We start from the raw sequence: 11,372 nt of genomic DNA, 5'->3' as shown, positions 1-11,372 counted from the left end.
TGTTTACATCCTGTTGGTTACATTTGTAGGCTACCTCTAGTTTGCAGACTGAGTTTGGGTTATATGGCGTGTCCATCAGTGACAATTGTGCTCTCCTTTTAAAAGTTTTTCTGATGCTTCACAATCGTCAATCTATGGACTGCCACTCCAGTTCTCTGAATTAGGCTTTCTCAATAAATAAAATTATTTACAGATACTAAATAAATAACCTTATATATTATGGTAATAATAGTAATTATTATTATTATCAGCCAAATCATTGCACAACATGAGTCAACTAGCCAACAATCTAGCGTCAAATCTTACATTTACAAAACATGGTGGTTGTTGTCAAAACTAAGAGCCAATCAGCTCTTTGATCAGGAGACAGCCAGGCGTTTCCCATCATGCACTGGGCCAGGCAGTCGGTGGAGAGCAACTGCAGCGCCTGGCTCTAAAACCTCAGTCGGGATCAAGTCGGACACAAATCTAACCGGCATGCATTGTGCAGCGATCGCCGGTGATCGATTCTGCGCAGGACTGGCTTATCTCAAATGAACCTGCTATCTCACAAAGTATGACACTGCTGCCTGGTCCTTCTAAGGACAGGGGCCCCATGGACTCCTCAGCAGGCATAAGGGAGCTGATGTCCCACTGTGTACACTAGAGGCCTGTGCAGAGCCTTCAGCTTCAAACATCTCAGTAGTTAGCTTAGCTCTGTGTGTGTTGACAGTCTCTTGAAGCTGAAGACATACAGTAGGCCTGAACATGAAGTAAAACCCTGGGAAGCTCATACACACAATGCTGACTTGTTTGGCAACAGCAGCTTTCTCTCCACACAGCCGGATGGTGTTATGAATTATTTGATTCAAATGAGCAAAACTGAGAATCCCTGAAATCAAGCAGACACAGCTTTAGAAAAAACCTTTAATTTATCTTCAAGGTCAACAACTGGCTGGAAACTTCAAATCAGAATTATGTTCCGTATGTACACAATTACAAAATTCAGTTACAGTAGTAACTGCCATTGTAATTGTTCCGTCTCATGAACCCATGTCAAATGTGACGAAATGGCCAGCAGATGTAGAACAGGGAGTGTTCACGTTCATGCACACTGGAACTGTTCACATTACTTTAGTTGTTCCATGTGCCCAATTCAAAAGTTATCTCAATCACGTTACTTGTTCACACACTTTGTTACTTACTTTCAACCCCAATATGGGCTCATTAAGCTATTCAGAGACACCCGACAACCGCAACCCCCCCCTCCCGCCTTAAACTGGGCCTCCTCAGTTCTTCTTGGCCTTCGGTGAGTCATACTTCCTCTTGCTGGAGTACCAGAGGAGCAGAGGGATGCCGATGGAGGGCAGAGTCATTACGCCGAACGCAGCCCAGTCAAGCTAGAAAAGGGAGAAGGTGAGGAGTCAAATCATTTCTATTATTATCCTGCTCAGTGTTTAATCTGAAACTGCAGAGGAGGAAAATCACACTTTGATGCTCTAATGTTCAATATTTTTGGAGAGGTGTCGATTCAACAGTGAGTTCATTTGGGAGGCTATCGTTTGTGGTGCCGTTAAATAATGTTGCATCAAACTGACAGCCATTTTTAATATGATGTTCAGCCTCTTCATATCCACGAGTGTGGAGTACAAAACAGAAACATCTTCTCAGTAGAACACAACACCACTCAACCAGTAGTGTTACTTTGCTGTACCTAATAAACTGAAAGCTGAGTGGTCACAATAGACAGACAGAGACGCTCCACTCAGAAGGAATAATAGTCCACTACTGACATACAGTGGGTACGGAAAGTATTCAGACCCCTTTAAATTTTTCACTCTGTTTCATTGCAGCCATTTGCTAAAAATCGAAAAAGTTCATTTTTTTTCCGCATTAATGTACACTCAGCAACCCATCTTGACAGAAAAAAACAGAAATGTAGAAATTTTTGCAAATTCATTAAAAAAGAAAAACTGAAATATCACATGGTCATAAGTATTCAGACCCTTTGCTCAGTATTGAGTAGAAGCACCCTTTTGAGCTAGTACAGCCATGAGTCTTCTTGGGAATGATGCAACAAGTTTCTCACACCTGGATTTGGGGATCCTCTGCCATTCTTCCTTGCAGATCCTCTCCAGTTCTGTCAGGTTGGATGGTGAACATTGGTGGACAGCCATTTTCAGGTCTCTCCAGAGATGCTCAATTGGGTTTAGGTCAGGGCTCTGGCTGGGCCAGTCAAGAATGGTCACAGACTTGTTCCGAAGCCACTCCTTTGTTATTTTAGCTGTGTGCTTCGGGTCATTGTCTTGTTGGAAGGTGAACCTTCGGCCCAGTCTGAGGTCCTGAGCACTCTGGAGGAGGTTTTCTTCCAGGATATCTCTGTACTTGGCCGCATTCATCTTTCCTTCAATTGCAACCAGTCGTCCTGTCCCTGCAGCTGAAAAACACCCCCATAGCATGATGCTGCCACCACCATGTTTCACTGTTGGGATTGTATTGGGCAGGTGATGAGCAGTGCCTGGTTTTCTCCACACATACCGCTTAGAATTAACGCCAAAAGTTCAATCTTGGTCTCATCAGACCAGAGAATCTTATTTCTCATAGTTTGGGAGTCCTCCATGTGTTTTTTGGCAAACTCTATGCAGGCTTTCATATGTCTTGCACTGAGGAGAGGCTTCCGTCGGGCCACTCTGCCATAAAGCCCCGACTGGTGGAGGGCTGCAGTGATAGTTGACTTTGTGGAACTTTCTCCCATCTCCCTACTGCATCTCTGGAGCTCAGCCACAGTGATCTTTGGGTTCTTCTTTACCTCTCTCACCAAGGCTCTTCTCCCACGATTGCTCAGTTTGGCTGGACGGCCAGGTCTAGGAAGAGTTCTGGTCATCCCATACTTCTTCCATTTAAGGATTATGGAGGCCACTGTGCTCTTAGGAACCTTGAGTGCTGCAGAAATTCTTTTGTAACCTTGGCCAGATCTGTGCCTTGCCACAATTCTGTCTCTGAGCTCCTTGGGCAGTTCCTTCGACCTCATGATTCTCATTTGTTCTGACATGCACTGTGAGCTGTAAGGTCTTATATAGACAGGTGTGTGCCTTTCCTAATCAAGTCCAATCAGTTTAATTAAACACAGCTGGACTCCAATGAAGGAGTAGAACCATCTCAAGGAGGATCAGAAGAAATGGACAGCATGCGAGTTAAATATGAGTGTCACAGCAAAGGGTCTGAATACTTATGACCATGTGATATTTCAGTTTTTCTTTTTTAATAAATTTGCAAAAAGTTCTACATTTCTGTTTTTTTCTGTCAAGATGGGTTGCCGAGTGTACATTAATGCGAAAAAAAATGAACTTTTTCGATTTTAGCAAATGGCTGCAATGAAAACAAAGAGTGAAAAATTTAAAGGGGTCTGAATACTTTCCGTACCCACTGTACCTCTCGTCACAGAACTGGTGTACAAGACGTTTATGGGATTTACTAGCCATCCCCATGAACAGAATTAGCTCAGTTTCATGCTTAAAGAAAAGACAAGGTAGTTTATAGTGGTCCTTTGTTATGTCAACTAATGAATAAAAGGCCCACAAACCCAGATCACCCGTCCCCTCAGTTAGGAGCCTGAATCACTTACATAGTGTGGGGAGAAGCGGCGGTCGAACTCCCGCTGAGCCAAGATGCCTCCCTGGCCGGGGGCGCTGGTGTAGCCCACCTGTAGGACGGACAGACACTTGAGCTTCCTTCACAACACTTCAAACTTTAACTGCTTTGATCACTGAGGATAATCAACTGCTTTTACCACGACTTGTCCTCCCTCCTGGGCCAGGTAGCTGATGGAGGCAGAGGTGAAGTTAAAGTAACCAGCCTTCAGGGGGCGCAGCACCACTGTGTGAGAGACGTTGCTCGCTCTGACAGTTCATGAGTTAATTCAGATAACTTGAAAAAGCTGAGGATTCAATTTATGCATCACACGGTTAATATGTACTGTGGAAAAGCAGGGAAGCGGTTTAAGTGAAAATACATTTTCAAACATCGCTGTAAAGCAGGATTTTTTTATGAATTCATGGCCCAGCTCTAAAATCCCATCCCCTTCAGTAGACTAAATCTGTGTCAGAGTAGAGCCTTCAGTTACAGGTTTGTTAAAGTGACATTACTGACTTCATCCTATAGCACCAGAAATATAGGTTCAAGGATACGGTGCAATCCTCTCCCATTTCACATTCAGCATCCCTGAAACAATTCCAAAGTCTTCAGGGGGAAAAGAATCATCCGACAGCTCCACCTCCAGAGCAGCACTGTAGAGACAGAGACAAAGGACACTAATTTAGTTCAGTGCATATCGAATAACACATTAAAAAATGTATCTGTAGATCCAATGTTGACCATATAAATGATATACCTTACTCAGCATTTCTGCGATATACTGACAATCTTTCTGACAAGATCAATCACATTCTAACAGCACGTGCTTAAGAGCTTCCACTACAGGGGACTCATGTTTCAGTTGGCTTTACAACATTTGCGCTAAACTGTCTGAGGATCAGGAGTTCTTCACCACTAGGTGTATGAAAATTAGTTGAAGGACAGCCAGATCTGCAGTCACTGAATGCATCTGGTGCTGATTTATTGCTGATAATGTGCTCTTCTGTTTTTTTTTTTTCATCATTGGGTTTGCTCTGGATGTGGAAGGTTTGGAAACAACTGATCTTTAATGTCTGTAACCTGCGCAGCTCTTGGGGCCTCCGCTCAGAGACTACAGATTTAAAATAGCTTGGTTTTTAATAGTTAAAAATCATGAATACTGTGAAACCATGTCATTTCCTCTGACAATGATAGGCATATCAAAATTTCACATGGTTACATCCCTCATTGCAAATGCAAATTAAACCTATTAGTAAAAACTGCTTTTTCAGTCCACTAGATGGTGCTGAATTTTTCCTGGTGTAGTCAAGGCTAATTCAGCAGGATTGTACTATGTAGACTGTAACACTAGCAGTTCAGTTAGTCAGGTGAATGATGCAACATAAATGACAAGTTTTAATGACTGCCAGTCTGCCTGCTTGACTAACAAAATTTAAATTAAAACTTTATCTTATTAGATAAAACAGATGTTGTCAAACTAACTATAGCCTGCTTAGTGTTGCAGATACGTCATAATTGTGGAATTGCTGAGTTCGGAGTTACTAGATTGATGTGCTTATTTAGCAAAAACATTCTTTGTTAAGCGTAACATCACCATCCAGCGATCTCATTCAGTTCAACAGCAGCTTTGTAAGTTCTCTTTACTCTTGTAAAAGAAGGGACCCCACATGTGAGCTGAAACAGTTTGTTGAAAATAACCCATAGTGGAAAAGGAGCCCAACTAGCCTGCTTCAGTTACTACGCCTTGGATTGGATTGTATACATATATCTATTTTGGCCTATTTGATCAACCGGTAAAGTGCAAAGCGGCAAGTTTACGGTCCATAGCTAGCTAATAAATTAAGTAATGGACCATCTGGTAAAAGGTTCATTTTTACTAAAACCATTTTATGAATCACGCCATACGGTTTGAAGTTTTTTTTGTTCGTCATTTGCATGTTATAATGTTGAATTTCTATGAAAAATGTATCGAAATATAGCCAATCAAGTTAAACTCTTCGTAAATCTCAGAGGACGTTGACAGCTCACAGGCTGTTCAAATTACAACTTTCAGGAGATTGTTCAGTGCTGACCTGGATCCCACATTGTAGATGTTGTACTGCAGGGTAAGGTCACGGCCCTCGACAGCATAGCGGTTCAGCAGGGACTTCGAGGCCAGCAGACGAGCTCCCTCTTCTCCTGAGCCCAGGCCAACCAGAGCCAGGCCCAAAAACACGTGCAGTATCCTCATAATCTGCTAAGAAAACAGGCAGAGATGAAATTCAAATCGGACAAACTATCGGAGAGAGGTTAAATGTCCAGAGGATGAGGACACCTGGGTCACTGCAGCCGGGCTCGAGATTTCTCATGTCTGTGATGTTCGGGGGTCAACATACATGTTCAAATGTAGAGAAGACGACTCACTTTGATCACTGATTAACCTAGCCAGCAGCTAAATAAATAACAAGCGTTTACGGAATACAACACGACAGATGTATTTCCTTTAAACGTGTTCCTGGCTAACAGTTAGCTAAAAGCCAATCTTTTCATCAAAGCTATTTATAAAAAATAAGAATAAAAAAAACAAAAACCCGTAACGCGGCGCTTCGGCTCAAAAAGTTGCAAGCATTCTTGAATAGACAAAGTAAAAGTTGAAAGATTAAAGATAGCTTTTAAGTCAAAGTGCTGACGTCCCAGACGCTTACGTGGACAAGAGACATATCTGACGTTAACGTTAGCTTCCATTGACAGTGTTAGCATTACACTACAGAACTGCACTCTTTGTCTACCTTTTCATAACAGAACTTGAGCCACTAATGTTGATGGACGTGAATCTAAAATGTCAGTTAGTACAGTTAAAAGAAAGAACAGGAACAGACCATTTCCGTGCTGTGCTTCTCTTCGAATCGCGGTTACCGATGGAACTAGAGACGCGCATGCTCAGACGCTTTAAGCTGCTGTTTGCATGACGTGTACCGAGAGGAAACTAAAGAGCGCGGCGGACAGCGCAGCGCCCCTCGTGCCTGGGAGCGGCATTGTTTCCTCTGACTGAAGGGGGAATTATTGAATGTACACCGGACTTGTACTGTATTAAGGCAGTGGAGGTTCACTTACGGCACCTAACGCCGGTCAAAATCTGCTCGAAGTATACTCGTTGAGTATATTTTGTCACGTTACTAAGGCATAACCTAGCTGAGTTCTACCATTTCACAACGTTTATAAAATATTACGTCAATGCTAGTTGAAATTCTCATATTTTCCGTTTTGCCTTGATATATGTAGCTAGTGTCGGAGATAGTAGATGGAGAGGTCAATGAGGAAAAGTGAGGAACCACACTACCTCAAGGTTGCCTATAGGAACAATTAAGTGCCATGTTCAAGTCAATTTAGCTGACTTTGAATGTATGCCTGACCTCGAGCAGCAGAACCAGCTTGAGGGCCTAAAGGTGTGCCTTGAACTCTCTGCTGTCCTAGAGGCTAAGACCATGACAGCCCCCCCTGGGTCAATGTACGACAGCCAAGGGTGCTTGCCAGCAGGTTCAGGGAGGCATGTCATGTACTCAGTCCTCAGCAAAAGCCCTTGCAGTCCGCATTCTTAAAGGAACGCCCCATACCGTAATGTGTCTGTTTACCCTTTAGGGTTCATTGTTTATAAGTTTATAAATTTAGAGTTTAAAGTAATCTTTTTCATTTAAATAAGAGATAGCACATTGGTGATTGAGGGTATGATGAAAGTATTTCAACATTTATTTGCTGTAAATGTGAACTGGGTGTTCGTCATGACATTCCTGGAAAAACATCAACCAGGACTGAAATCTTAAGTATTGCCATTTAAATATTGCAACTCTATATATTACTTAGCCTATTCAACGATGAAATCTTTACATGTACCTTTTTACTTCATGTGTAAATATCTAAAATGTATGTATGAGAAATACTTAACATTTCTGTTTGTTTTTATGCTGCACTTAATAATTGTACTTTACACACCACTTTACCACCAGGCAACGGAAGCTAGGTTAGACTTGATCTTTGGGTTATTTATGTATGATATAAATGTAACTACGCCACAAGGAGCAATGCCAATTAAACTTTTAAAGGTATTGTGGTTCTTGTAGCTGGAGAAGATCTCAGACTGGAGGGTGAGGGAAGATGACGACTCACAGCGGAGCTCAGTGCAGGCAATTATCACTCTCACATTGGAACAATAATGCCGGAACTTGTCAGGCATGGTGGCCTGCACCTGCTCCTGAGGCAGCCAGGTATGCTTTGAACCAAGGACAGGTAGCTTTCCCATGTGATGATGGTTCGACTAACTGTCGATACACTGACATTAATTACTGATGCCAGTACCTTTTCTTTCAGTCCAGCTGCGATTCTGTAGAGGAACTTGAAGCACTCGTCAATAAGGCACAAAAGCGTTAGGGGCTGTTCTTGTTGAATGGTCAGCTGTTTGAGTTCAAGGTGTGGTTCCTGCACTTTCAATTCTAGTTCAGTGATTCTCTCAGCTGCATCATCTGATGTACCTAGACAAAAAATTCAACAAAATCAGGTACACGATCTATAAGGACATATCCATCAAATGCAGATTAACATGTTAGCAATGCATCAGAGATCAGTGGTGGGCAGTAACTATAAACATCTATAGTTCATAGTTTATAAATGTATATCCTCATTTAAGCTTTAATTATGTTTGACTACATCAACTACAAAAAGAAGAAACCTCCCAATGGTTGCAGCTGTTTTGACCTGTTACACAATATGTGGGCAGTGTGTAGAGCGATTAAAAAGCAATGCAAACATCAATCATTCAATTCAATTCAATTCAGTTTATTTTGTATAACCCCAAATTACAAATTTGCCTTTACAATCTGTACACATCCTCTGTCCTCATCACTACAATGCCCGATATTAGACACTAAATGCAACAAGAAAGGTCTGTGCATTATGTGTGATTTATCTTCCATTGTTCTCGTTGTGCAATGAACTATGTAATATTGGGGGTATTGCCTAATTTCATTGGCCTACTTGTGCTAATGCAAATATATTCTGCTACGTGTGAGTTTGTTCTTCAAAAGCCGATGCTGCTTAAACGCGGTAAACGCTTTGCCTGTGTGAATGTCACATTGAATTAACATGTGCAATGCAATTATGCGCATCAAAACATCAGCTTGTTCCATTATCTAACTTTAATAATGTAAATTTAGTAAAGGACGTCGAGGGCCCGAAATAGAGACATCAAAATACAAATCTAATCAATTTAAGGAGAGCTAAATAAAATAAACAAACAAATAGCCTGAACAATGAACATCAACTGTTATAAAGTCAGATTTCTGCCACTTTCCCACAACTGATCCTGAATAAATTTGCCAATGGGTGCAGACAATGGAATTAATTGCAAATTAAATTAGGCAATACCCCTAATATTACATTGTTCATTACACACCATGAACAATGGCAGATAAATTATACTTCATGCATGGACCAGAAAAAGGATTGTACTTCCTTCACAGTCACACCTTTAGATTTGAAAGATGGAATCTACTCAAAGCCATCTTAAAACCCACAAACTTATTTTTGTAAATGTATGAGTAACTATCATCTGCTCCTGTGATTGGCCAAGCAACTGGAGTAATTTCTTTACTACTAATTAGGAAGAAGTGCTAATAAATAGGATAATAACTCCTCAATGTGGGAGACTCTTCTACAGAGAGTTTCTCAGCACAGGCCAGTGTCTTAACATTTTGGGGACAGATACGCCAACAGCCTAAATGTCCTCCAGCTTAAGTCTAATGTTTTGAAACTCAACTGTGAGTTGAGAGTGGAGTGGTGGTGGATGCTGCTGGGCACTAAAACAAATCAGGATCTGTACCTGTAATTATTTAGAGTGAATGTTTAAAGACTCCTGAAATGGAAATATGTGTGTCTGTCTGTGCAGTGGTGGTTAAGTAGTGGTGAAGTACGTTTGGGCACACAAGCCATTATTTAATTGGCAAATATTACAGTTTTTTTTAATATATGCAGACGGTGATAAAAAGGATGAAAGGCAGAGGAATATATATACCCTCAATGAATGTTAATAAAGTAAAAAGTTGAACCGGTCAACTGTCAGTTTCTACAGAAGTTGTCATTCATACAATCTGTAGGCAACAGGACATGAATTTGGTTTTGGAGGATACCAAGTAGAAATTGTGTTGTTGCGACTTTGATGACAATAACCTAGTTGTTCGAACAGCTACTTTTGTTAGAGGCTATCCCAAGGCTACCCTGACCTTTAAGAATAACCAGGATCTACCAGATCGTTGGCTATTGTTAATCATGAACCCCGACTTTATGTTACCTAAAGTAACGTGACTACAGATAAACTGAATTTACTTTTGTCTTAATGTATTAAGCTAATATCAGCACAATGCATTTCTAAAGGAAATCTGTGGACAGCATATACGAGACAGAATTTTTAACAGTACGGGAACAAGTGGATTTATGATTGGCTGAGCTGTTACCAGAATTTCCAAAACCACGACAAAGCAAAGAAATCCTACACTGGACTGCAACGAATGACGTCAACCTGTACCCAATTCAATTCAATGTACCTTTATTGGCAAAAAAGGATAAACACAGTGTTGCCAAAGCATCAATAAATAAAAATACACAATCATTTTAATATGAATATCAACACAACATTACGGTCACATTAACATTTACATTTCATCCTACGTGTGTGTGTGTGTGTGTGTGTGTGTGTGTGTGTGTGTGTGTGTGTGTGTGTGTGTGTGTGTGTGTGTGTGTGTGTGTGTGTGTGTGTGTGTGTGTGTGTGTTGGGGTATGTTCGTATTAGGTTTAATTTGGTTTTCATGTTTTTTTGTGTCTTCCTCTTTGGATTTCCAGTTTGTGGTCTGAGCCTATACTCGTGAGGATCTGTCTCCGCTTTCTGTCTCTGACAGTAGAGAGACATTCTGAGGATTCTTCAACTCTTTTTAGTTCCGTATAACATTCTTATCTTCTTCGGCTTTTAGTTTGTTAATGAGTTTGACTCTGATTGGTGTTTGGAGAGCAGTGTTGTTGTGGGACTGGTCCTAGTTTGTCTGAGAGTGACAGTTAGCCTCAACACCATAGATGGTATATAAGAAGGCTGTTGGTAATGGAGAGAATTGAGAAGATGCAAGAAGAGTCTCTTAGACGATTGCAGTCACTTGAGACGACAGATATAACACAAGTGCCATCAAAAGTGTATCTGACACCGTTGAATTCATATGGAAACAAGTGGAAGACATGACATGAAAGTTGTAAAAACTATATTGTAACAAAATTCGTGAGACACCAGGGGAGAACGTCGTTGACATTTGCAGCCCACAAATTCGGTCCTCGTTCTGGAGAGGAAGTTCCTGTCACAAACCCACAGGAATAAAATATGGAATGATGCCAGAAAATCAACCATGCTGAAAGAAAGAAGGATCTGACACAGGAGACCAAGGGAGCCAGGAACAAAGTGTGACCACTAGTTGTACAGGCCAGGAAGGAAGGGCAGAGAGCGTGCTTCACAGGACCCTTCGCACACATTGATGGTAAACGGGTCACAGTGAATAACATGTTGGCAGGAAGGTTTTAAATATATCAGGCTGTCAATTTTTACACAGCATTACTTTATGTGGGTTGAAACAATAGGAGGAGCAGTACTGACAACGTTGCTGGTTTACACACATTACAATTAATTTAGTGTTCTTATTTACGTAGTCTCAGTAAATATCAGTATTATTGATATCATTTAATTTTATCCTCAG

General features: G+C 41.1%; 1 protein-coding gene across 2 annotated transcripts; it reads right to left on the bottom strand.

Annotated features, from left to right (window-relative positions):
* Window positions 1-892: 892 nt before the first annotated feature.
* Window positions 893-6,557, bottom strand: ssr2 (signal sequence receptor, beta). Of its 2 annotated transcripts, none has more exons than XM_054605988.1 (6): window positions 6,471-6,557; window positions 5,685-5,848; window positions 4,167-4,265; window positions 3,770-3,878; window positions 3,605-3,682; window positions 893-1,379 (listed from the first exon to the last, which is right to left on the bottom strand). In XM_054605988.1, the coding sequence occupies exons 1-6, from the start codon at window positions 6,471-6,473 to the stop codon at window positions 1,269-1,271; spliced, it is 564 nt and encodes a 187-aa protein (XP_054461963.1). In that variant the 5' UTR covers window positions 6,474-6,557; the 3' UTR covers window positions 893-1,268. The 2 variants fall into 2 exon arrangements, with proteins under 2 accessions (XP_054461963.1, XP_054461964.1); XM_054605989.1 differs by having other exon boundaries at window positions 5,685-5,845; window positions 6,471-6,556.
* Window positions 6,558-11,372: the final 4,815 nt, after the last annotated feature.

This window comes from Anoplopoma fimbria, chromosome 10 (assembly GCF_027596085.1).
Source record: "Anoplopoma fimbria isolate UVic2021 breed Golden Eagle Sablefish chromosome 10, Afim_UVic_2022, whole genome shotgun sequence".
Lineage (NCBI taxonomy): Eukaryota > Metazoa > Chordata > Actinopteri > Perciformes > Anoplopomatidae > Anoplopoma > Anoplopoma fimbria.
Note: the sequence above shows the minus strand (reverse complement) of the source record. Positions and strands in the feature narration are given on the sequence as shown.